The 27577-nt window shown below is 46.8% G+C and overlaps 1 protein-coding gene across 1 annotated transcript in view; it reads left to right on the top strand.

Annotated features, from left to right (window-relative positions):
• Nucleotides 1-23930, top strand: part of FRMPD2 (FERM and PDZ domain containing 2) — a gene marked incomplete at its 3' end in the record, with an annotated part of 78350 nt that extends 54420 nt beyond the window's left edge. The window contains exons 21-29 of the mRNA XM_079711734.1: nt 1753-1958; nt 5946-6050; nt 7054-7147; nt 7993-8078; nt 9903-10050; nt 11998-12212; nt 14470-14568; nt 17875-18218; nt 23882-23930. Of these exons, the coding sequence (XP_079567860.1) occupies nt 1753-1958; nt 5946-6050; nt 7054-7147; nt 7993-8078; nt 9903-10050; nt 11998-12212; nt 14470-14568; nt 17875-18218; nt 23882-23930 (1346 nt within the window). The remainder of the gene's footprint in view (nt 1-1752; nt 1959-5945; nt 6051-7053; nt 7148-7992; nt 8079-9902; nt 10051-11997; nt 12213-14469; nt 14569-17874; nt 18219-23881) is intronic.
• Between the last annotated feature and the right edge of the window lie 3647 nt (nt 23931-27577).

Here is a 27577-nt window from a genome sequence, read left to right as displayed (position 1 = left end):
CTGCCATCTTTGTTGGAGGAAGATGCTTCCACAGTGACTGTGGCTGGTCACTGTGGGCAGAGGCTTGACTGCCGTGAGTTTCTGTCTGGTTGGGCTGCTGTTGGGGCATGTGTTCTAGACTGGAGATCAAAGAAAAGACAGAGAGCCTTCCCATCAGGAGCAGACATCACCCTCCACTACAGATTGAGTTTTAATTACCCGCAGAAGTTCTAGCTTGTATTTCCGTTAGGCAGGACATACGTTGCACAGCTTGACATTTTAATCCACTCATAAGTCTTGTCCTTGTCTCTTGTGGAGGGTGTGGAAGAAAATAAACAGATGCTTACAACATTGCTAGAAGGACAATGACAGTAGAATAGCTAGTGAGAAGCAGCTGCATAGCGCAGGGAGATCAGCTTGGTGCTTTGTGACCACCTAGGGGGGTGGGATAGGGAGGGTGGGAGGGAGATGCAAGAGGGAGGAGATATGGGGATATATGTATATGTATAGCTGATTCACTTTGTTATAGAGCAGAAACTAACACACCATTGTAAAGCAATTATACTCCAATAAAGATGTTAAAAAAAAAGAAATTGCCAGGAATAAGGCATTACTGAAAGGTGGCCCACCACTCTCTACTGAATACCTTTAGGCTTGAACAACTTCTAATCTGATTCATTAAATTAAGTTTATCCACTATGTGAGTTGGGCATTTTCCTGAGTGCTAATGAGTCTGTATCAAAAGTTGTAAACTTACTTGTGTGTCTATATATCCAGATGTAAAGAAAATCTGTGTTCCTTCCTCCCATATACATTTGTTGGATAGCTGATATTAACATATGCATGGTATATAGCTGATATTAACATATGCATGGTAAATACATGTATTGAGGCTCTTAGTACTATGTACTAAGCTGTAATCTCTTTCTCTCTCTCTCTCTACATGTATAAACACCTCTCTATATTTAATTTCTAAGCCTCACCAACCCTATGAGGTAGTTGAGATTATCTCTATTTTAGATATGAGGAAATTGAGGTCCAAAAATGTGAATTACCTTGCCCAAGGTTTTACCTAGTGATTCCTGACCTCATGTTCTTTCCGCTGCTCTGTGCCAGCTCAAGGGTCAGACATGGGGTAAATGGGAATCAGTGGCCCAGTCTTCACCCAAAGGGAGTCCACCATCTGGTTAGTACCAAGTTCCCCCCAAAGAACCAGACATGGTAAACTTTGGATCACAGGGTGATTACAGGTGTGCTCAGCAGGGACTCTGGAAGAGGCTGGCTTTAAGAGCAACATGATGGTTGTGGGGTTTTGGGCAAGATTTAATCCTTTTGTCCCTGCTTTCTTGTGTTTGAACTGGGATCACACCTTCCTGGTGGGTATGTTGAAAACATGGGAAGATACGTATATGTATATGTGTGTATATATATATACACACACACACACACACACACACACACGTGTGTGTGTGTGTGTGTGTGTGGTGCCCATAATATGGCAAGAGCTTAAAAAGGGCATTATAACCATCCGTTGCTCCTGTGTTTTCATAATTGGGTCACACAAGCTCTATTTAAGTTTCAAGAACACATCCAGAATCTTCCCTTCCTCTATTCTAAATGCATCATCTCTCATGAGGTGCTAAACTCACATGGCTCCCAGCAGCTATAAAAGGTCTTTCTGTCATTGGAGGAAAATGCTATGCCCCACATAGCAATGCCACTGAGACACCAGCCTTTCCAAGCTGTTGATTTCTTCTTGGCTTGTTTTTATAGGTGTTTGTGGAAATACCTCAAGCGAGGAGAAGAATAGCACGGCCAACTCTGGGGTCTTCTCTACAGACAGCCTGAGCAACGGGCACCTGGGAAGTTTTTCATCACACACACAAGACCAGGAAAGAAATATTGAAGAACTGGAAATGGCTCGGACTCAGAGCTTAGTGCCCAGGCTGAGACCTCAGCTGTCTGCTCCGCCATTAAAGGTAATCATTCCCTTGCTTCACTCTCTAGAATCCGGAGGAAAGAGAACAGGCTGTGGAGCCCAACAGCCTTGGCTCCAAAGTCCCTCTTTGTTCTCTATTTGCCATGTCAGGAAATAAATACTTACAGTGCATGGTTGTTGAGAGGAATATAAAGGGGAAAAGGCAAAGCTTCTAGTGCAGTGCCAGGGCTCAGTGTTTGAGGTTTCAGTGTCCTCGGTCACTAATTTTAACTGTGACTGGTAATAACTGGCTTCTGCCAAGGGCAACGCATGGATAATCAGACATCTTGTATTCTTGGTCTCTAGTTAGTCCTCAAGCTGCAACTCATTGCCTTTGCTCTTGACAACACACCAAGGAGGAAGAAGACGAAGGCCAGCTTTGGCATGCAGAGAACTGTCTGCTTTAGTTCCAGGGCCACCAGACTCCAGCTGTGTTTCCTTAGACACTGGATGGAAAGGTCTCCTTTTGCCCCTCCAGACCTCTCTCCGTTTTCCTCTGGGCCCCGTGGAGCTGACATTCACAGACTGTGTCAGCCCTCTGTCTTCTGGTTGGCTCTGCCCAGAAGCCCTGTGTCTAGGAAAAGAGAGTTGTTTTCCTTTATCTCACACTACTAACCCACTCACAACACTCTGACACCAATTGGGTGGGTTTTCCACATCAAGCAATTCCGACACTAACAGACTGGAATTAGCACCAGATCCCACAGGTGAAGGACCCATCCCTCAAGACAGCCTCCACTCCAGATGACAATGAAGTTGTCGGTCCCCAGGTTACCCACACTTCTGTCCGACTTGTCTGCAAATTGGAGGTCCCCATGACCCCCTCCTTGGGTTTGTTAATTTCCTAGAGCAGCTCACAGAATCCAGGAAAACAGTTTCCTTGCTATCGCTGATAAAAAGGATGTTTTAAAGGTACAAGGGAACAGACAGATGAAGAGATGCATAGGGTGAGGTCTAGAAGGGTCCTGAGAGCAGGATCATCTGCCCCTGTGGAGTTAGGGTGTGCCATACTCTCTGCATAGATGTGTTTATGAACCTGGAAACTACGAATCCCATACTTCTGACATTTTTATGGAGGCTTCAGCACGCAGGCATGGTGGATCATTAGCTCAGTCTCTAGCCCCTCTTGCCTCCCCAGAGGATGGGGAGTTGAGTGGAGTGGAAAGTTTCAAGCTTCTAATCATGGCTTGGTTTTCTGGTGACCAGCCCCCATCCTGAAGCTACGCAGGAACCAGAGTTCCCTCTTTAGAGCAAAAGATATTCTTATAACCCAGAAAATTTCAAGGGATTTGAGAGCTCTGTGTCAGGAACTGAGGTCAAAGACCAAATGTTAGAACAAAAGATGCTCCTAGTCTCCTATCACTTAGGAAATTTTTGTTTTGAATTTAGACATCCCTGTATTTTATTTTTTTATCACTCATTGTGATATAATTGACATATATGTGTGTGTCTATACATATGTACATATGTATAGACACACACACACATATATAGCAAAATGATTACCACAGCAAGGTTAGTTAGCAGGTCCTTCCCCTCACAGAGTTAAAATTGTGTGTGTGTGTGTGGAGAACGTTTTGGATATACTCTCTTAGCAACTTGCAAATATACAATACAGTATTTCTAACTATAGTAACCATGCAGTACGTTACATACCCAGAAATTATTTACCTTATAACTGGAAATTTGTACCCTCTGACACCTTCACCCATACTCCCTACTGCCCACCCCTCACCGTCACCCTGGCAACTACCAATCCACTATTCCGCTTCTGAGTTTGTTTTTTTAGATTCCACATATATCACTTAGGAAATTACAAGGGTTGAAGGAGCTCTGTGCCAGGAATGGGGGGCAGAGACCACTATATAGGTTTTCTCTTATTTCACAGTCTAGTGGGAGCCTGCAGCTGGGGGATGAGCGAGTACTGGCTTGTCATTCTGCCTGTGCTCAGGTTGGCTGTGACCCTCTGCTGAAGAGCACAGCTCCTGTTAGATGCTCTTTGCCCTCGAGCTCTTTACCACTTGCTCAGTTCCATCAGCCATCCCTCCTCTCGCTCCTCAGGCTCAGGGAAGGTAAGAACACCCGCTGTTTCTAGCCCCGGGGTGCTTAGCTCTCCTCATCGGTTTCTTTAACTACTTGCCCACACCTTTGAAAGCAGGCCTTGTGTCAGCTCTCCTCCATCACCCAGGATGGGGATGTACACCTTTTCTTTCTTGCTGGGACTCTGGTTGAAAGGGGCAAGTTACCCCACCTCTCTCAACCTCAGTTTTCTCTCTTATGAGAGAAGCAATGATGTCTGGGCACAGAGCTGTGGAGACAAAAGTGCCAAGGATATGGCTGGCAGTAGGGCTCCATGTAGGCTAGATCCTTGCTCACTGGCCATGGTGCATTCCACGAAGAGCTGGACGGGAAGTGGGCAAAAGAATAATACTAACAGTGGACACTTACTGAGTGATTAACCATGTGTCAGGCAAGGTCCTGAGCACTTGGATATGTTACATCATGCAAGCTTCATTACAAGCCTGTGAGATAATTACTATCATCAACACTTTTTATCAGTGGGGTCCCCGAGGCACAGAGAGACAGGAAAGTGCCCATGATCTCTCAGGGAGTACGTGGCAGAGCTGGGATGCGAATCATAGGAGTGGGATTCCAGAGCAGAAAACTTCCCCCCAGGCTGCACTTCAGAAAGCCCCCTCTCACAGGAAGCAGGGCCGAGAGGGCTTCCAGTTAGGGCCTCTGGGGCTGCACCTGCGAGCTGGTTTGTGCTGGGCAGTTGAGGGGAGCAATGGTGCACCAAGGCCACAGCTGACCACGGCACAGACTGCAGAACTTGTGCCATCCGGGCTCCCTGGGTCACGTGGCCAGCTTTGCAGGTAGGTAACCTTTTGTGGCGTGGTCGAGTTACACCCTCTCACTGTGGACCTCGACCTCAGTGGTTGCTTTACTCTTTGAATTTTAAAATTTAGATAAAACCCCTTGCCAGACCATGGGACATGGAGCGTCTCTGAAACAACTGGGGTTTCATCTGTTTCTATACCAAATCTCTTTGGAACCTCCTCTGCTGAATCGTTTTTTTTTTTTTTTTTTTTTTTTTTTTTTAAAGCTTACTTCAGCCTGTTTATTTTCCTGTATATTAATTGTATTTTCTGATGTGGTGGACCGGGCAGCCGCTAAGCAGCTTAGCCAAGGGGACAGATAGGACAAAAGGCTGGGAGTATCTGTGGCCCCATCTTCTTGGCACAGTTCATTGAAAGGCCCTTCCCCATGAGAAGTAGTTCAATATGGGCAGGTCTGTCTTATCACTGCCATCTCCCCAACTATCTCAGTACTTGACACATAGCAGGTGCTCAATTAATCTTGTAGCATGACTGGACAGATGAATCAACATGACATGCATGTCACAGCATCAAGCAAAATGCCTGGCATGAGGTAGAAAATACTCTCTTCTGTTCTTCCTTCAAGCATTCAACCACTGTAAAGTAGAGGCCCAGTACAGCTACTCTTGCTAGAGATGATTGAAGGTCCTCCTGAGGTTTTCTTCTGCTCCAGAAGCTGCTGTGTATCTGGTATCCAGCATGCCTTCACTTGACTGGTGTCATGTGTGAAGCTACCAGGGAGTGTCTAGATGACTTCAGTTCTCATAATGATATTTGCCTCATGAGTAGAAAGAGGAGGGAATCTATTGAGACCCTGTTATGTGCTGGGCATCATTCATACTCACTGTTAGAAGGTGATCTCTCATTGCAGTTCTGTGGATTGGGAAAAAAGTCTGGAGAGACCAAGAGACAGGTGCAAAGTCATACAGGGAGGAACTGATTAAGCTGAGAGTGAATCCCCTGTTGGCCCAGCCCTGAAACTTATGATTTTTTTTTGATGTGCAATGCTGCTGGCTCCTGAGAGCAGGTGAGAGCTAAGAGGTGCCATCTGCTTAGGCAGGGCCAGCGCCTTCACTTCTTCTTTCTTTTTGTTTGTTCATTCGTGGCAGGGTACTGGTTCTTCGTGTCCTCTATCACCTTCAGAAAACAATGCCAGTGAAATCTACTTTGTGGAGCTGGTTAAAGAAGATGGAACACTTGGATTCAGCGTGACTGTAAGAATTCTTAGGAGAGCTTAGAAAGTAAACAGTTGAAAGATGTTCATCTGGAGTCTTGGTGGGCATTGCACACATATGCCAACCTCTGATAACCCAGTGCTCACTGGGTACAAGCAACACGTCAGAAGTGATGAACCAAGAAAGTCAGTGGGGGCCTCAGTGAGGGATGGGAGTTCAAAGTGAAACTGGGAGACCAATGGCAAACTTGGGAAGAGCAGACACTCCAAGCAATGTGGGTGGAATTATGGTTATGCTGGACAATAAGGAGAGGGTGGTATTGTGGAGCTTCAGGGACACAAGCCAAAGGTGAATGGGGTGGTCCCTGGTCATCAGGTTGCTAAGACCTCCATTCAGGACAGACACTTTGCGTTTGGTTTCTGAGCTCCATCTGGCAGACCCGGGAGGAGGGAGGATAAAACTTGTACAAGAATGATATTATATAATCCCACCGATGTAAAAATTTTTATGTATGTGTGTATACATACATGGAAAAATTAGAAGAAAAAGATAAAGTTAGATCTTTAGTGACCTGTAAGGATGTTCATAATCTATTGTTAAGTTAAAAAAAAAGTTGCAAAATACTGTGTGGTTGAATTCTGCTTTTGTATCCACAAACCAACACACAAGGATACAGAATATGCCAGGCACCAGCCTTTGGGCCCATCGCTGTATCCACTTTTGCTGGTCACTGCTTATGGAGAGACGATGTGGTACATTGACATGACTCATTTCTGAGCACCTGCCATTGGCCAGTGCTGGGCTGGATATGACACAGCTCCCTCGCACGGCTCATATCATTATACTTCTTATGAGCATCTAACCTTCTGCTCAGTGGATAATAAAGCCTAAACAAACAAGTGAATATATAAGATGGTGTCACACGGAGATGAGGTGATGGGATAGAGCGGAAGGCAGATGGGGGCTCTCTGAGTCAAGGAGGTGGGGGAGGCCCCTTCAGGAGGGGGCAGATGGGTGGTGAGTTTTTCATTGTGTTTTCCAGGGTGGCATTAACACAAGTGTGCTCTGTGGAGGTATCTACGTGAAATCCATCATTCCTGGAGGGCCAGCAGCCAAGGAAGGGCGGATCCTGCAGGGTGAGGATGGAGTCATGCTGGGCTCTGCATTCTGTGGTGTGATGCGCCCCGGCTTGGGGGATGCAGCCTTCAAGCCTTGCCCCACTCTCACTCTGATGCCTTGTGCAAATGATTGCCTCTTCAGGTCATGGTTTCCTTACCTGGAAAAGGAGATGATTTAACCTGACCCACCTACCTGATGTGTTAACACGGGGCCCAAATGCTTGGGAAACATAAGGTGATTTAAAAATATGAAATTTTAAATAAACTTGTTGCTGTTTGGCTTTCATGGGAGAAGCCATGCTCCCCATGGAAGACAGAGCAGGTACTGGTGACCTCCACTTAAGTATCCAGGGAGGACACCAGCAAGCCTCCTCTCTGCCCTTCCTCACGTCCACTGCTCTGAAGGAAGGGGGGGTGGATTTTTACTGTTCTCCAAAATGGCTAGAATTGAGCTAAAAAGGGCACCTACGATCTTACCTATCTCCATTTTCCCTAGAATTCCAGGGTCCCCGGCATCAACCAGGTCTCCCTGACATTTTTTGAAATAAAAAACATCCTGGAGATATAAATATCACCCCTAAGAGACTTGAAAAAACTTTCAAAAATGGTTTCACAGGAAATCGGGAGAAAGGATAAGGTTGTACTTGTTAGCTGGCTTAACTGCTCTGTGAGCCAAGGAGGTTTCTAGACCACTGATCTGTGGAGGTGCTCACAGGGGAGGCTGGCAGGGCCCGGGCGGGGCTCCCCCCAGCTCAGCTCCCTACCCCTCCTTGAGGCTGTGTGGAGGGGCGCTGGACCCCTCACAGAAGAGTCCTTCCTCCAGCCCCAGGAGCTTGGGGACATGACATCTGTCCCCCTCCCAGGTGACCGGCTCTTGCAGGTGGATGGAGTGAGTCTGTGTGGCCTCACCCACAAGCAGGCCGTGCAGTGCCTCAAGGGCTCTGGGCAGGTGAGTGCACCGTTACTGGTTACTGGGGAGCTTTCCTTCCCCCCAAGAGTTTTCCTCGACAACATCAGAAGCTGTGGTTGCCTCTGGGTGGGAGGGGGGTAGGCAGGAACCCAACGAGACTTTCTTTTGTGTCTGTTTTTTTCCTTTCACATCTTCCTCTTACCAGTGCTTTTCTTTGGAGGTGTGAATGTCAGGAGGAAGCAGGCAGATGTTCCCAGGCAGAGAAGCTCACCTCCTCTAAGGAGCCTTGAAAAGCTTACTGTCTCTTGCCTAGATTCTGGAATCAGACAGCTGTACTGAGCTGACTGAGTGAAATGACTTCTCCTGCCTGGCTCTGGCCGCCCCTCACGCCCTCTGCTCCAGCTGTAACTGACCAATGCCTCCGTCTGCTCTCAGGGCCTCTGCTGACACCCACCCCCGCCCAAGTTCATGCCGTTCCCATCAACCTGTGTAATTACAGGCTACACTGTCCTAGGGGTCCTTTTATTACAAAGAGGTAGAAATTCAAGATGCCAAGAGCATTTACCCTTAAGTCCTCATTCTGTGCAGTGCCCAGGCAGCATCTGGATGTTACTACCCTCAGTCCCATCCTCCGCCTGAGGGTGGGAACCTTTACTTGCCATGGTGGCCTAAGCCACAGAGCTGGGGTCTCCCTCTTGGCAATTGGGCAATCATCAGAGATGCAAAGGGCTCCTAGGAACCCCTCTGACAAACAGAGGGGTGGAAGGGCCCCTTTTTGCTTCCTTTCCTAAACCATTCTTCTATTTTGTGGTGAGATTTACTTGTCTTGGCGACCTTGGTTGACATATCTTGAGAACAAAGTCATAATTTATTAGTATTCTCTATTCTTCAGAACTTTGCTGACGGACATGCTTAGAGAATGTATTTGGCCAGCATACTGGCGGTGATGACAGGTAGGAACTGTCACTCTGGGGTCACAGGCTTGGTGCTGAATGACCATTGCTGCAGGAGGATGTTGGCAGGGTCAAGTCCCCCGAGTGGAAGCTCAGAATTTCTCCAAAGCTTCCAGGTGATGTCTAGCCACTGGGTCATGCTCTGGGTAACGGGAGTATACAGTGTGTGGGAAAGAAGAAAGGGAAATTGAACCAGAAAGAAAGGGGGAGGCCCGATTGACATAGGCCTGGGATACTGTGCTGGGGGTTTGGATTTTAGGTGATGGAAAACACTGGAGATTTTTCATCAAGAGTGTTGCATGTTCAGCTTGTGTCTTATTTCAATCCACAGGTAACCTTGAAGGGAGTGGACTGAAGGAGAAGGAGATAGGGTCCAGGAAGTCAAGTTAGAGGGCACTTGCCCCAGTCCAGCTGGCCATTGGCAGCAGGAGAGGGAATGGAGGAGAGGGGAGCACTGAGGGAGATGTTTCTGATGGAGAACATGCAAGCCTTGGAAGCCAGTTGGGTATTTGGAGGGCAGAAGGGGGAGAGCTGGTCCACTGCAAGCGTGGCCCCTGGGAGGTTAGTTGAGGGATGGGTCAGTGTTCTGAGAGACCAAAGGCAAGAGGAGGAATGTTTTAGGCAAAATGAGGAGGGGGAAGTGAGGGTGAGTGAGAGGAAGAAGATGAATTTGGCCTTGAATACACTGAAATGGAAGTACATGTGTTACTTCCAGGAGCATTTGTCCAACAGACAGTTGGAAATATGGCTCTGGGTCCTAACAGATAAGCTAGATTGGAGATTTTGATTTGAGATTCAAATGAAGCAGCTACTGAATGTATCAGAAAATTACGAAGATTTGCCGAGTGGAGGGAGAGACTCCTGGTTGCCATATGAGGTGTAAATTGAGCTCATCCACCCATCCTTCTAGGTTGCAAGACTGGTCTTAGAGAGAAGAGGCCCCAGGACTGCGCAGCAGTGTCCTCCTGCTAATGACAGGATGGGAGATGAATGCACGGCTGTTTCCTTGGCAACAGTCTTGCCTGGAAGGCCTGCGAGCAGTGTCTCAGCGACATATGGTGAGAGGAGAGAGGATTGAGTGTTACTATTGTCATGTCATCCTGTGCTGCTTTTGAATTGTCAACTCCAAAGGGAAAGCAGGAAGGTGCTCTCTGGGTTCTCAAAAGATAGTGAACAGTGGTGGTCATCATGTGGCCAGCTTTCTGATGCAATGGAAGCCAATCTAATGGAACATGTTTCTATAAAAAAAAATGCATTATCCCCAAAATGATGACCAGGCATAATTCTGCCCCCAAGCCTTCTGAGGATTTCTGATCAGCTGCTGGAATGTTTGTGTATAAATAAATATTTGGGGTTGAAATTGGAATGAAAGGATCATGGCTTTTCTGACAAAGGGTCCACGTTTCAGCTGAGACACTTGTAACAAAAATTTGAGTAAAGCTGAGGTGGGTGGGGAGAGGAAGGTGCTCAGAAACCTAGCCTAGTTACTAGCATCAAAAAGCAAACCCATGGGCTTCCCTGGTGGCGCAGTGGTTGAGAGTCCGCCTGCCGATGCAGGGGATACGGGTTCGTGCCCCGGTCTGGGAAGATCCCACATGCCGCGGAGCGGCTGGGCCCGTGAGCCATGGCCGCTGAGCCTGCGCGTCCGGAGCCTGTGCTCTGCAACGGGAGTGGCCACAACAGTGAGAGGCCCGCGTACCGCAAAAAAAAAAAAAAAAAAAAAAAGCAAACCCATGATCAGTTTACAGGGGCATTATTACACATCATCTGATAGGTTGCCTCTCTGCACTTCCCTGGGATTTTGTTTCCTGCTAGGAAAACATTTATTTCCTTAGTACGTCGTGATTTGCAGCTTAGCTACTTGTCAACCCCTTTATAGAGATTTTCCTGAAGGCGTTGAATCAGGTTGAATGCAAGGTGACCATAGTGAGCAATGGGGTTGGGTGGAGGGGAAAAAGCATGTGCATAAAATAAGTCTGTTTCTTCTTTCATTGCTTCTCGGCTCACTCCAGTGAGGGCCTTTGAGAAATTCAATACAGAATGAGCTAAAGGGTCAGACGATGGTGATGGTGAAACTGGTCATACCTGAACCTCACTGCTTCAGGCACTTTCATTCTTGCCCCAAATCATAGTTTATAAATCAGTGCTCTGTCCCTCTATTGATTGATTGCCAACTGAGGTGGTGAAAGCAGAGTAGGGGAGGCCCAGAGGCCTCTTTGGCTGCCAGACTATATAAGTTCTTTGGGCTGTGTCCATCTTGGGTGCCCAGAAGCAGCTGTTTTGTCTTACGGTCACTACATAGGGCTGAACAAAATGGAAGCTAAAACATTTTCATAGAGTTGACCATGATTATCTCCATGGTCTAATTATGCAAAAAAATTTTTTTTCAAGTATACTGAAAAATGCCTGTGGTTCTAAAAGGGTAATAGGAATATATGTGATTCAAGTTTTACTAAATGATTTGGGCCTATTGTGTACGTCTCTAAGTTATATCTTTACATATAAACTTTGTTGATTGTCTGTAATTGCTCTGTCCAATATGGTAGCCACTTGCCCATCTGGCTATTGAGTACTTGAAGTGTGACCACTCCAAACTGATAAAATATATACTCGAGTCTTAAAGACTTAGTTCATAAGAAGAACGTAAAGTACCTCATTGATAATTTTTTCATGTTGTTACATGTTGAAATGGTAATATTTTAGATATGTTGGGTTAACTAAAATACGATTATGTTTATTTTACCTGTTTCCTCTTATTTTTTAAAATGTAGCTATTTGAAAGCTTTGACATTATATATGTGGTTTGCATATGCAGTTCACATATTTCCATTGGATGATACTGACCTATAAGAGGTATAAGGGTCTCTGTCATAAAAATGAGCAAAATGAAATCCTTTAATGTAAAACAGGAATAATTCATTTACTTGACAATTTGCATTTTGAGGCTGGCCAATTTCATTTGTAATCTACTGAAAGATGGATCTCATTCACATCCTACGATACAGGTCCCAGGTTTGAAGTCAAGCTAAAAAAGAACGCCAGTGGTCTGGGATTCAGTTTCGTGCAGATGGAGAGTGAACGCTGCGGCCATCTCAAGAACGAGCTTGTGAGGATTAAGCGGCTCTTCCCGGGGCAGCCGGCAGAGGAGAATGGAGCCATCGCAGCTGGTGACATTATCCTGGCTGTGAACGGAAGGCCCACAGAAGGCCTCGACTTCCAGGTGGGAGGCCATGAGGGATGCAGCCCTGTGTGCAAGCTGAGGTCAGCCATGCTCCTCTCAGGGCCACCCACCATGGGGAATACTCTGGGCTCCTGGAAATCACATGTGGAGCCTGGATTTGGATCATGTAAAGAGAGAAATTGGCAGAACATCCTCATTAAAATTTCCATCTCAATTCTTAAGTATCTGACCGTGATTAAGTCTTGCTTCTCAGTAGGTTCGTAATGAAACTGAAGATAAAACCCTGGCTTCTGTGCTGGCTAAAGGTCTCCTAACACACACTCCCAGAGGTGGGCATGAGGGCTCAGTGGGCTACCTTGGGTCCCTTTCTGCCCTCCTTCCCATTTCTCTACTAAATTTACAGCTTTGACGTGTAGTGTTGCATTGGTTGTCATGTGTATGATCAAAAATGTAATAAAAAAGAAAGTAAAAAGTGGACATTTCTTAATCTTATAGCATAAAATCTCAATGAAATATTGTACATATCAGTCAGGGTCCTGGCAGAAATTGGGCCATCTGAGAAAGTTTAATAAAGTTGCAGAGATTGTTGGGAAACTCAAGGGAGAGTATAGAGCCCTGGGGCTGGGAACAGTGGGTGCAGTTATTCACCCTCCCTACCCCCGAAGTCCAAAGGGAGATGGGTAGGAGCAGTTACCAAATCCTAGAAGCTGAGTGAGCTAGGTGGAGCAGGGATATAGTCATCCTGTGACAACCCCATGGGGAGGAAGGCAGGAAAGCAAACCTGGACCTCCCTCTCCTCCTCAGCTGTGATCCCTGTTCACCCTCGCATTAGCTGAGCCCAGCAGGAAGCCTCTCTGCAGCCCACGCAGGTCTACCTCCAGGGCACAGAGCAAGGCAGACGAAGGTGGAGAGTGGCTCTAGGTGGGATGGAGAGGGGTGGAGAATCCTCAGAACAGCGTAAGGGTGGGGATACCTTCACCCATCCTGCATCCTTCATCTGATCCAGGATCATCCTCTGAGAACTGCTGCTGGGCCAGCAACTGTATGAGGAACTGAAGACAGAGAGGCAGACAGTTCATACGGCCTGGTCTCAGAGCTCACGGGGGTAGTGGGATAGACAAGAGAACAATTCTCACTGCGGGAAATAAGTGTCATGAGAGATAAAAGGCCCTGCTCCAGTGCTTGCCCCAGGGAACTGGGAAGGAACCCATTCTATGGCAGTCCACTGCCATTCTATTGGCAGTACAAGTAGCTAAGCTGCAAAACATGTGTCCATTGCGGGATACTGAGTAGTATCCAGATCAGTGGCTCCAGGTAGGGGTGAATTTGCCTCTTGGGACATTTGGTGAAGACCAGAGACATTTATGGTTTTCACAACTAATGGATGCTACCGGCATCTAGTGGGTAGAGACCAGAGATGCTGCTCAACATCCTGCGATGCACAGGACAGCTCTGACAACAGCGTTATCCAGCCTAAAATGCCAGTAGTGCTGAGAGGTTGAGAAATCATGGTCTAGATAGGTAATAAGAGCTATTCAGGCAAGCTCATGCCCTGGATTTTGAGAGGGTGGCTTGGAGCAAGAGGTTCAGCATGGTGCGAACTTAGGAGGTGGGTGCAGGGAGGAGCAGATGGGAGAGAGGGCAGGGTGAGAGGCAGTGGCAGGTAAGAACAGGTGCTGGGTGCTGTGCTTATACTGAGTGAGGTGAGCCAGAAAGAGGGTTCAGCCGGAGATGAGCCTGGTTATATCTGTATTTGGGAACGACTGCATGTTAATGATGTGGAGGAAGGGACGTGGGTGAGAGTGGAGAAGGCCAGGAGCAGAGAGGAAGTCACTGCAGTTTCACAGGTGAGAGGTTCCGAGGGCCCGAGCTGACCCTGGGCAGAACCTCAGGGCTGAGGGTCAGGCTTTAGAGATTGGGGTGGTGGCATCTATGTGACTGGTGGCCCCTGAGGTGGGGGTGGGTAGAGAGGGAAAGGAGGTTGAGATGGTAACAGTCATTTGCTTGATTCACTCTCTCGCTGAAGAAAAGGCATCAGTATTGGCAGATGCTGCCATCAAAAGGCCCCAAGCAGACCTTGGCCATTTCCAGCTCAGCATCGGTGCATCATCTTTGTGGGAACCACAGGCCGATGGCCTTGGATCCATGCATGTTGGGAAGTCAGCGGTGTCCTCCAAAGTTCTCTGGAGCCAAGAAACAGATCAAGGTGGGAGGGAGGGCCCCGGGAGATAGTTGAGAGCACAGAGGAGGACACTCCACAGCCCAACAACTAACCATGGATTTTGGTTTCTGATAGGAGGTGCTGCATTTACTGCGAGGAGCCTCACAGGAAGTCACGCTCCTGCTTTGCCGACCCCTGCCAGGTGTGCTGCCTGAGATGGATCAGCGCTGGCAGGTAAGGGGCAGTGCCCTCTGCTCTCTCCACATGCCTCAGGTTCAGGCACTCCTTTTCTTGTCTGGTGGGTCCTGAGAAGCCCAACTTTGCTTTTGGTGGTGTTCAATGCCATCTACTTTCATTGGGGCAGGAAAGTAGCTGGCCCCCAAACCTCAATTAGTCTGTGACAAGTTCATGAGGTCTTACCTCTGCCTTCCCCGTCCTCTCCCTGCTTCTGCCTCTCCCAATATTTGGCTCTTCCTGTAGATGGTTACATGTTTAGATCTTGGCTGTGAAACTTCTAGAGCTAGGTTCTCTGGCAGTCCAAGCAACAGAGAGGGGAAACCAGGAGCAACAGGAGTAGATGGAAAACCAAATGAAGGGAAGGTAAGAATTTCCATTCTGAGGAATGAAGTGGAGACAAAAAAATAGAAGGATATATGTCCATCCTTTTAAAACATGAATTAGGCATGTATGGTCTAGTGCAAAGAAGGGAAACATTGGAATCAGGACAGTTCAGAATTCTTACATTGATGCCTGTATTAGGTTCTCCAGAGAAATAGAACCAATAGGATATGTGTGTGTGTGTGTGTGTGTGTGTGTGTGTGTGTGTGTGTGTGTGTGTGTGTAGAGACAGAGACAGAGATTTTAAGGAATTGGCTCACGTGATCATGGTGCCTGGCCAGTCTAGATTCTGCAGAGCAGGCTGGCTGGCTGGAAACCCAGTGGGGAGCTGATGTTGCAGGGTGAATCCTAAGGCAGTCTGGAGGCAGGATTCATTCTTTCTTGGGGAGCTCAGTCTTTTTTCTCTTAAGGCCTTCAACTGATTGAACGAAGCTCACCAACATTATAGAAGGTGATTTGCTTCACTCAAAGTCTACTGATTTACATGCTACTCTCATCTAAAAAATACCTTTACAGAAACATCTAGATTCGTGTTTGACCAAATATCTGGGTACTGTGGCCAAGCCAAGTTGACCCATAACGTTAACTATCACAGTGCCACCTGTTGAGTCCTTGGGCACAGAGTCTGCAGTAGAGATTGGAGTGCAGGAAGTTTATGGGGCCGGCTCTTGGGAACACCCTTGTGAGGGTGAGAGAAGCACGGCTGGGCAGATGGGGAAGCAAATGTGTTGCAGCTGCAACAGGGGCCTCGGCTGACCTCACAGGGAGCTCTGAAGCTGGGATGGCCCCACAGAGCTGTCCCGAATTGGAGCAAAAGAGCCCGTACCTTTGCTCTCTGCATCAACCAGTGCTGGAGTAAGAGCTGCCCCAAGGGAGGGGACCTAACTTTGGCCGAGGCAGTTCCCTTGAGCTGAGCACAATTCCTGCAGAGGGGATAGTTGTAAGCTGCCAACAGCCAGCAGTCCTGGCAGCTGGGGGCTGATGGCCTCAATTATGGAGGGGGATCTGTGTGAGCACCCTGGAATCACCTGCACCTGCTCTGTTTGCTGCAAGGACCTTGGGCACTTGCCTGACTTCTCTAGGTCTCATGATTCCTCATCTGAGATGTGGATAAGATGTGGATAAAATCAATCACTTATCATCACTGAGGGTGACAGTCACTAGAGACAGCATAGGGACTTGGTGACCCAGATCCTCTTGATGCTTGGACTCCAAGAGGTCATTTGATACCAACTTTGGTAAGAAAAGAGCTATGGGAAGGAAATCTGAAAGTTTCCAGTTGCCAGTTTGGAAAAGAAGGTAGATGACAGCAATTGTGTTAAGCAAATGAACAGGGCAGGGGAGGGTCAAGCTTCATACACACAAAGATCAGGCCGGGGGCTGGTACCCAGTGTTTTTGTGAGATATCTGGTAATGCCAGGGAAAGAGTTGTCCTTCTGTCCTGGAGAAGAGCTCCCCCAAGGAGAGCCCAGATGCATCTAGTGGGAAGGGCTTGGGGTGAGGAATGGTGGGCATGCTTCCTCTCTCCTCCTACCTGAGGACCAAGTGCAAGAAGAATTTTCATTCATTCACGTGGCTCCAGAGGTCAGATTGAAGACCAAGGAAGAGAGTATTTAGTTCAGAACTAGAATAAAGTAGTTATGAGAAGGAGGCGGCTGTGCAAACATCTGGAATAAGGTCATTCCAGGCAGAAGGAATAGCAAGTGCAACGGCTCTGAGACAGGAATGACCTGGAGGTTTGAAGGACACAAAGATAATGGTTGTGCCTGGACAGTAGCTAATGAAGGGGAGTGTGGAATGGGAGGAGTTGTAGAGGGAGTCAGGGGCTGCACCATGTGTGACCTTGTAGGTCTTGGTAATGTGCTGATTCCATCCTGGCTGCAACAGGAAGCCACTGGGCTGGGAGGGGTGGGAGGGTGAAGGGTGAAGCAGGAATGTGGCCTTATCTGGTCTGTAGTTTAGAGAGGTCATTTAGGTTGCTGGTGGAGACGGAGTGGAGCAGGTAAGTTGGCAGCGATTCAGGTGAGATATTGTGGCTTAGACTCAGGTTGTAGCCAAATAGCTGGTAAGTGGTCAGATTTGGGATGTGACTGGGAGGTAGAGCCCATGGGATGACTTTTGGATTAGATATGGGTGTGAGGACAGAGAGTAGAGTTTGGCTTGGTCAACTTGGATGAATGGTGGCACCACTTACCATGATAGGATGTGCTTGGAGGGAGAAGTTTAAAGTACATGGAGGAGAAGAAGTAGCTCTTGATAGCGTGTAAACTTAAATGTGGAGCATTCGATGGAGATGTCTGTTAGGTAGTTGTTTGTGGAGAACTTGTGTGAGGTCAGGGCTGGAAAAAGCAAACTTGGAATTGTCAGCAAATAATGCCACTGAAAGCCATAAATTGGATGAGATCACCGTGGGAAGGAGTACAGAAAAAGTCAAGAAGAGGGCTGAGAAGTGAGCCATGTGACACCCCAACACTGAGCGGTCTGGTCCAAAGAAATGAGACAGCACATGAGACTGAGAAGGGGCCTGGGAAGTGGTCCAGGTAAGGGTGGAGTTCAGGGTAAACTCAACGTTTAAGTAGAGTAAATTCGTAAGGGACATTCTCAAGAAGGAGGAGGGACCAGTTATGCTGAATGTTGCTGAGAGTTAGAGTGAGATGAGGACAGAGATTATCCTTTGGCTTTAGAAAGAAGTAGGTCACTAGAGATCCTAATCAGAGCTCCTTCAGTGGAATGATGGAGACAGAAGCCTGGTTGGAGTGGGTACAAAGGAGAAGGAGGGGACACAGAAATAGTGAGTACAGACACTCATTTGAAGAACAGAGAAAAGGGGTGGATTGGTACCAACTTTGGTACCAAAGCAATATTTAGATTTTGCTCAGTGTGCACCGTGGATCCAGTAATCCCTAGCATTTCTTTCAATAGACACCTGTGCTCTCAGCAGACAAAGAATTCACCAGGGCAACATGCACTGACTCAGAGCAGAGCCCCAGCCTGGATCAAGAGGACAGCCAGAGGGACAGTGCCTCCGCAGATGCAGGGGAAGGCCTGGGTCTCAGGCCAGAGTCTTTCCAACAGGCCACCAGAATGGCACAATGGGACCAAGACACAGAGAGACCCTGGGCCACTTCCTTGACTCGTCCTCAGGATTCCTACCCTCATTTATTCAGACTTCACCAAGAAATGGATGCATCAACATTGGCTACCTCTTTGGAAAATGATATGAGGCAAAACTGCTATTCAGTTTGTGATATCAGGAGACTTGAAAGGTAAGGATCACCCCTTTGCAGACATATTATAAATTGTATGCATGTCATTGCTAGAAATTACAATCAAGCAATTAATAACTATGCTCAGATGCTTGCTGGGCCAGGACTGTTCTGGGCATTGTAGGGGAGGAAGAAACAAGAGAAGCATGCAATCTGGAGCTGCTGTAACCACAGCTTGTGAGCTTTTGGGAAAGCAAACCCCACCCAGAGGTCCTCCAGTACCCTTGGAGACTACAGATGGCAGGCCTTGGGGTTTCTTCCCCACATACAAACCTTTGTCCTGCATCCCTCATGGCCTCTTGAAGCACCATGGTAAGAAAGAGGTTCCCTTGTGTACATCATTTCTATTGCTAATATAATGCTTTATAATCAACACCAGCTTAAGAAAAAAAAAACAAATCTACATCTTCAAAACCAGACTGAAACATTCATTTTAATAGCCATTTGTTTTTTAACATAGTCTGCATTTTTGTGCTCATCCACCCCTGAGTATTTCCACTTCTCAGTCCTGTTCTGATGGAAAACAAACTCTTTCATTCAGTTTGATGAGTATTTTTACACATAGCCAGGGTACTTAGAAACCTGTTAGGAGCAGAGAGAGGGGTACAAATACTGAGAGAGGGTGAGACATTGCTCCTAGGAGTGTGCTAACTAGATGCATGGGCACAAAACAGACAAACAACGAGGGACAATTGTTTGTGCTTGACACTGTATAAACCCACTGATATTAAATAGCCCTTAATTGTTGGTCATCCTAGAAGACTGACAAGGGCAAATCTATAGGGACTAGTAGGTGACATGAACTATGAAGCGGCTGAGGTAATGCAGTTAGGCAGGGTGAGATCTGTGACAGACAGGAGCCAGGCATATGTTTCCTAGAAGCATCCAGATACAATTTTTAAAGTATACTGTATTGTGCCAACTAAACAAAATCCAACTACTCTGCGGAGTAGAACAGGGCGGGCAAGCACGTTCATCAGTGGTATTCATTTTCATTGTTTGAAAATGCATAAGCACGAGTGTATGCATAGTTCCTTACATTTGCATTCTAGGCAGTAATTGATATATTTGATCAAATGATAAAGGAAATAACCTACAGAGATTTATCCAAGGACAACTCTTTGTATGATCTTGTAGGAAATAAAGGAGCGGTACTTCCCTGTAGACATGGGGCCACTCTTTTGGATTTTTAAAGGTTTTACTGATAGATAGTTCGGGGTGATGGACTGGATTATAAAGTGACTCTAGGATTAGGTATAAGCCTGGAGTTCGACTTGCCATGTGCCTTTAATATAATTATTACTTATTAATAATAGTATTTAAACTAATTTTTACTGTAGGTTGTCACTGTCTCATTCATGGACTCACAGAAATTCAGGGTTGTTCCATATAAAAATGGTCTCATCTAACTTCATATCCCATGCTGGAATCTGCTCTGTGACATCCCTGAAGTAGGGGGCCTGCTTTTACTTGAATATCTCCAGGGAGGCAGAAGTTGCTGCCTCTTGAGGTGGCCCATTTTATCATCGTGTAGCTGTTGATCAGAAAGTTCTTCCTTATACTGACGTGAAAATTGCCTTTCTCTATCGTCTACTCATAAATCCTGATATGTTTTCCTCCTATGTTTTCGTCATTTCTTTTCTTAAAAAATAAGAAACATCACATCATTTTATATTTCTGAATCAAATTAAATTTGGCTTAGCATTCCTACTTGCAAGGGTATACCAGATGTCCAAAATCTGCCATGCTTACAGGGGGCTGCCCCTTCCTAGAATTATACTAAGAGCTTCTTCAGAACATTCTGGTGGAGCCCCAGATCATCATTCCATCTTGGTTGTTGCCCCATGCTTGCTACCCAGGCCATGTGGTCCATGGAGTTACAGGGGGGCAGCCTTGCTATTCTCTGCCCTGACTCCCTCCATCACCAACTCCTCCCCCTTGTACTCACCTCCCACAGCCCTGGTGATGGCAGAGCTCCACCTCTTCACATTTCCTTTTACTGTGTTTCACTTGTACTGCGTTTTCTCTCTTCCATTCAGGAACCTTTCTTTCTCTACAAAGGAAGGACTCAAACCATATTAGCTTCTCCTCCGATGGGACCTTAGCTTGCACTTAAAGCACACATAGTTAGTGACTGCCCCCTACAGGAGGAAAAGCATGGCACAGGCTCAGCAATCCCTGAACAAAGTTCCCCCAGCTCTTGGGTAGGGTCAGAATGAGGATTCCAAAGTGGGTTTGTGGTTCTTTGTGGATCTCCCTTGAATATCCACAGCTCAGTTCTGAGGTGGCTGCCCCAGGTAACTGCCTCTTGTTTCTGGCATCCCTGAGTGAAGTTTTCTTTCTGCGGTTTAGATCAAAAAGAGTACTGACTTCTTGATCATATAACCCTGGTTTCAGCTCTACCACTTACTAGTGTGTCTGGAGAGTTGTCTTTCCTGAGCTTGAGGCTTCTCGAATGTAAATGAAGACCCTGACAACTCCACAGGCTGCTGTGCCCTTCAAAAGAAATAACACATGCAGAGCACTAGTCCAGAGCCTGGCATGCAGCAGGAACTCAAGTCAGTTTTCCTTCCCTTTCCTGAGCCATTTTCAGCTAAAAAACAAGTCCCAATCAATTAACATTCCCAGCAAACTGCTAGATCTTACCATCTACCAGGTGGTTACTCCCTATAGTCTAGTGGCTGCCAGCACCCCAGCAAACCCAGAGTGTTCATGGAAAAGAAGTTTTACTCTTCTTTCCCTGTTCTCTTCTTTTACCACACTGTACACATACTACTACCATACAGTAGTAGATCTTTGTAAAACATGTAATAAAGCAGCACAGAACATTTTCATGGAGGAACACTGGAATTGTGTATCTTCCAGAGAGAGGACTTGGTACTTGGCTGGAGTTGCATCTTATGCAAGGTTAGTTTCTAAAGTAGGGCATAAGGTAAAATCATATCAAGTTACATTACCCTGAACATCACTTTGGGAGATGTGATGTTTTTCTCCCTTGGTGTGGGAGGAGATTACTTTTTCTTTGGTTGAGCCTCAGATGAAGTCTGGTGACTTGCATTTATGGGCCATGCTGACTGCAAAATGCTTATCTTTAAATGCTAGCCTCATAGGAATGAAAGGATGGCAGATTCAAGTTTCCCACTCACGTTCAATTCGGGGCTTAAACTCATTGAGTGAGAAGTTGGTTGTTGCACAGTGTTTAGGTTATTTCTCTTCCCTTCCCTTCCTTCCTTCCTTCCTTTATCTCTGTCTCTGTCTCTCTCCCCTAGCATATATACTTATATTCCTGTAATTAAAATACATCTATTTTCAGCAAGTATCATTTAGAGAAAGTGAGGATATAAGTCTTCATGGTTATTTAAGAATGCAAAATGAAACCAGGTTCTTGAAATGAACCTAAAGTTATTGTATATGTTCTGGGGAGGGCAGTGTTCCTGGAATAGCAAAGGATGATTAGGAGATTAAGGGTCTAACTTAACTGCAGCTGCCATGCCAGGTGTGACCTCAGAGTAGCTGGCCGAGGGTTGAATGAGCTGCTAGGTGAGCAGGGCTGTTGGTCAAATGGGAGGACACAGGGGACCCCTGTGAAGGCCTGCTCTGCAGCCAAAGTGTGACTGAGAGGAGTGAGTGGGGCAGATGCCTGGCCAGGAGCGGCAGTGGTCTAACCCAGCAGAGCAGAGCCATGGCAGGCTGGGGCTGGGCGCTGCCTTCAGCTGGGTTCTCTCCACAAGCTGACAGGCTCCCTGGGGACACCCCCATACACACCCACTCTCATGACTCCTAAAAACTGAACTCCAGCTCAGGATTATCAACTGAACTTCACCCCCAGCGATCCACTGAACATCTCTACTTGATGTCTTAGAAACACTGCAAACACAACCCCCCAGATGTTAAACTTGGCACCAGCAGGAAATCCCAGTGGCACTCATCAGGCTAATGGGGATGTGGGGCGGGCCTGGTGCTGGAGAGCTGGGGAAGGCTGAGCCTCACATGAAGAGACACGAAACCTGACCTTGTTGTGAGCTTACCTGCAGTAAATAGGGCAATTACAATACCTGGTATTTCAGGCCTGAAATGCCATCTACTCATTTGACTTGTCTTCCTGAAAGGTGAATGTGATTTTGGTGGCTCAAGTTTCTAAGGAACAGCTCTCCTGGGACGTTGGGCATGGTGTCTTCCACTCTCAGTAAACACCCTGTAGCAAGCAGAGGCTTCACGATGATTTCACTGACCTCAGAGCTGAACCGGGATTCCTTTCCTTAAAAGCAGTCGCTGAAGAATTGCAGAATCTGGTGGGAAGCCTAGTGCCAGGACCCTGCCAGCTTGTGTGGAGGAGGCAGCTTGGGCACACCTGAGGAGACCCAGGTGGGGTCTCCAGATTTTCCTCTAAGTACCATCTGTCTACAGGAGGCTCCTTTTGTCAGGCAGCTTGGGAGGGAGAGAATGAGGGCAGGGAGGAGCCGAGGTCATAAAATGTACCCGGGGGTAAACAGAGAGCTCGGAGCACTCTGATCCCTTCAGGTTCTAGATGGAGCCCTGCTGCATTATCCCCAGGTCCTGAGCTGGCCTTGAGCCCTGGGGGAAGGACTCTGACTCTCTACCTGATGTGTCCACATGCCAAAACATCTTAGCAAATTCTCCAAATCTCCAAGTCTCACCCCTTCCGTGAAATATGCTCTGCCTGGTGGGATCTCTCGGGCCTTTCTGGACCTCTTCTTGCCTCACTTCCTTTCCCCCATGCCCACAAGCAAACTCCAGATCCGAGCTCCAAGAGCAGCTTGGTGGCCTGGGTGGAAGGGTGGATGGAAGGGCAGTTATTCTCCCTGAGATAATGGCCAAGATGCCACCCTGGAGACCACTGAGCCCCCTCTGAACACCCAACGGCCTTGCCTCTTGCCTCTCAGGCTCATGGCCTCCCTGGGTCTCTCTCTGGGCAGGGCTAGTAGCTGGAGCCCCAGATCCAACCTGGAGAGCAAGGAGCTTATTACAAAGGTTGGAGAAGCGCAGAAATGGGAGGTGAGGCGTGGACAGTCAGACGCTGCAGTGTTGCCACCTGCTTCTCTGCAGCGAGGGAAGGAGAGGGCTGCTGCTGGGGGGCGGGGGAGCAGCGGCAGGGTGGGTCTGGGCACCAGCTGGATTTCCTGTCCTTTGGCAAAACTTCCATGGTATTCCCTCCCTATGTTTATAAGAAAACACATTTTCTGCACAATTTGGTCAAATACTTTAAGGTGTTAAATCAATTTTTCCTTAAAGAGCTTAGCAATTTTAAGAGATTATTTTCTTAAAGTGAATGTTCCTCTTTAGTCCTTATGCATATGGTCTTCTTTTTAAACACGTGCATGTATATTTACAGGAAATGCCCATTTACATGAACTCTGTATCTCTCATGAGCAGAAATGATGTCTCTTTGACAGCAAAACTCAGGTTGGAACCAACACTCCAGCCCTACTGGGGAGGAGGGCCAGCTACATGGGTGTTTGGGGGCTTGTAGCTATAAGGAGGTGCCAGCACTGATTTTAAGGGAAAGATGTATTGCAGGAAAGGGAAAGGGAGGGCAGGGGCACTGACAAAGCCAAGGTATTGATTTGGGGACGGGGAAGGAGGCTGATAAACAAGGATCCATGTATTGGGTACAAAGCTCAACCTATGTGCATTTCTTTTAGATTCTCCTACTCATCTTCTCTAACCAGACTCTCGACAGATATTCTCTGAGTACCCTGTCTGCATGTTGGAAGCACGGTGCCCAATGCTCTGTCATCTTCATGGACGGCTCTTTCTAATCAAAAACGTGTGTAGTGACCTTCGGCAGCCCCTGGAAGGCTTATTCTTTCCCTGTTGCTTCTGCATCTTCGTTGCCAACCAATGAGCTTCACCGTTCATCTGCTTCCTATGTCACACAGGGCGTAAATGTCACTCCAGCTGGCTGTCTCTCCAAATAGACATTGTTTCAGTGCTCTGAAAAGGACCTGATATTTGGGCAAAGTGCTTTGAAGTTCACCTGCTTGAGTTGTTCCCAGCCTCTTGCTTTGGCCCTTTCCATCTAACTCCTCTGTCGAAATAGCAAACGTAATCATAGTAGTAATCATGACATCTTCCATTTACTGAGAACTTACCCTGTACCAGGAGCCATGGGTGGCTGTATCAGAATTATTTAATGTCAGCATCCCAATGCTCCTATAAGTTTCTTAACCTTCCCATTTTTCAGATGAAAAAACTGAGGTTCTAGAGAAGTTAATAAACCTGTCTGAGGTCGGACTGTCTTCCCATAGGAAGCGTCAGTACTAAAACTGGGTCATAGCTCTGCTTTTGATCCATGTCCTCTGGCAAGTTCCCGCATTGTCTTCTGGACTTGATAAGGAACTCCTCCTGCTCCCATAAGGCTCTGTGCTGCCTCTACCATAGCACTTCCTACCTGATTCTAACATTTGTTCACTGCTCGCTCTTCCCATTAAATCAGGGGCTCCTCCAGGTCAAGAGCCATGCCATATTCACTGCTCACCTCCTGACCCCAGAGCAGTCTCTGGCAAGAACTATTTCAAGCCTGGCTGGCTTGCCTGTGATGTGTCATGATGAGCATCCTGAAAGCAAGGGAAGGTGGGGAGAGGATTTTCTGATCAATACTGGAAGACACGTGGGTTTCTGTTTTCTAGTCCTGAATTGTATGGTGATGATGATGAAGGTGACATGTGCCATCTACCTGAAGCCCCTTCTCTCACCTTGGAGGATGAAGCATATCCTACTATCAGCTCTACATTGGAAGACCAGCTACCCTGTGGAGAATGTTTGAAGGCAAATTCAGGGACCATTCCTTTACCGCAGTTCTGTTCTTGGGGTACTTTCTCAGAGTCTTTGCCTCCAGAAGAGTCCCGTGAGAGTGACAGCGAGTGGGAAGAACTTGAGGAGGCTGAGGACCCAGATGATGGCACCCTCAGGTGGGTATCACTCTGTCTGGGTGGAATGAGGCTGGGCTGAGTTCTTCTAGTGGGGCTCAGTGTCTCCAGTTTGGCTGGGTGATGGTCTATGCGCATCACCGTGTTCCCCTTGCATTCCCTCTTCGGGTCATACCTCATCATGGCACTTATCGTGGTACATGTTCCATGGCAACGACCCTATGAGATAGGGTTATTGTCATTCCCATTTTACAGATGACACATTTAGGACTTTCCTAGGGTCATATAGTAAGTGACAGATAAGTAAGTGACAGTCAGAATTCACCCCCAGGTCTCCCACTCCATGGACCCCCTGCGGCCTTCTGCATGTGGCTGGGCCCACCATCTCTCCTCGGGCCTCTCTCTTTCGGTGGGTTGCTGGTAAAGTTTTGATTCCTACTTTGTCTGCTCCTGACTGCCCTTGGGCTAAGTATATTTCAGAGAAGAGTCTTGGTGTCATGTAATGTGGCCCTTCTCAACAGCCCCTGTGCCTCAACACAGTGAGCTCTTTCTTGAACAAGAAAGTCAAACTGTTGACACAAGGTGCTGCCAGAAGCTGGGACTGGGTGACCAGGCTGGAGTCAGATCAGACTGAGGAAGACGTGGGAGGAATAAGTGTAATAAAAACCATCAGACTTCAGGTAGAGAGGGTTAAACTCTTGACCAGTTGGTAAACCACCCAGCATTCTGTTAAAGTGCCTACAACATAGATAGTTCAAATATTTGAAAAGTGCTCACTGTTCAAGAAACTTTCAGATAAATACATTTTCAAGACACATCGAAACTTACCAAGGCACTGGCTGTGAAGGTTTAGGTATAATTGAAACACTCTCGTTCACTTTCATTTCACTGTGTCCCAGCTACATTTTCATCACAAATGATTGAACTGGACTCTTAAAGGACAGTGGCAGGCAAGCTGATAAGGTGGGTGGATATTTGAAATTCGAATATGATGAAAGGGCTGGTTCTTACCTGAAATAGGAAGCAACACGTTGATAGAGGAAATGACATGGAGACTTTGAAGACCCTGTATGCCATTTATGGGGAAGTCAGACACTCTGACAACTTTGGGAATGATGCATTACAGATTCACGAAAGTGTGCAGCAAGCAGGGAGCAGCCTACATGTGGAGGGCAATCTTCCCAGAGGGGGCTCCTCAGGGCTGGGGAGCTAAAAGAAGATAGGGTAAGCAAAGCTTTGGGGTTCCACAGGGCAGTACTTAAGGCCTATAAGTGTTAGTACTTATGAAATGTCCCAGGAGATCTGCAGTGCCATGGGGGGAGGTGGCAGAGAGCAGAGTAGTGACAGCAGGGCTCCAAGCCCGACTTCGCCACTCACTAGCTAAATGACCAGCAGCAAGTGACTTTTAAACCATCTAAGACTCAGCTAACTGACTGCCAAGTGGAGATAATGAAATCCATCTCATGCTGTTCCTGGGAGGGTTAGATGACAACGTGGCTCACATGTTTAGCACACTGTGTGGCATGTAGTAACGACTCAAAAAGTGTTAGCTACTTTTAATCATAAAGGAGGAAATTACTGCAGTGAGATGATGCAACCTTATTAACGCATTCAGTGCCGTCATTTTTTTCCCCATGTAGACAAAGGACTGGTGCCCTAACATGTGCAATAAAAGTGATTCTTTATATATTATCTGCTGCATTATGAAAGACTATTTTTAGATATTTAAAATGTTCTGGTTCATGTAGAAATCCATCAATTCAAATCTATTTAAAAGATAGATGACTATATTTTAAATTTTGAGTAATAATTGATTATATATCATTCCTACCATTTTATCTTTTTTTTGCAGTGTTTTTGGAAAATAGCTATGTAACTTATGGAGCATTAATGTGATGTTACTGTATAAACATGCATAAAATATTAAATTCATATTTACATTAAAAAATGTAATGTGGGGTGGGTGAGGAGAAGTACTGGTTTATGGCAAAGGTGTCAGGATCCAGGGTGGACGGAATAGCCCTCAGCAATGGATGACGGCTTGGGACGTAGTTAGGCTTAGTCCTGTCACAGTCACTTACCTTCCCTGCTGACAGAAGGCGGGCCTACACGTGTGGGTGTTCAAGGTGTGAGTTCTCAGACTGGGCTCCATGGAGCTGTCCACAGATGTGCTTCAAGGCATCTGGGGAGCTCTACAGTTAGAATGTTGACTTGCTGCTTCTTTGGAAAAAGCAGCTCTTAACATTCTCCAAGTTCTCTAGGAGAACAAATCCCCCATAGTTAAGGGCCTCTGTTGTATATATTCTCTCTTTCATCCTGGAAGTACGGAGAAGTTTTGGAGGGTATAAGAGGACTTTGCTTATGGATGGAGTCATGCATCCTTTAAAACTGTACAACAAATTATTTTATTTGGTCCTTTTAGATATGAAGACAGTAATAGTATACAGGTAGTTTCTATAAATGATTTAA

This window comes from Hyperoodon ampullatus (genome assembly GCF_949752795.1).
Source record: "Hyperoodon ampullatus genome assembly, chromosome: 1".
NCBI lineage: Eukaryota > Metazoa > Chordata > Mammalia > Artiodactyla > Ziphiidae > Hyperoodon > Hyperoodon ampullatus.
This window is presented reverse-complemented; position numbering and strand designations above follow the sequence as displayed.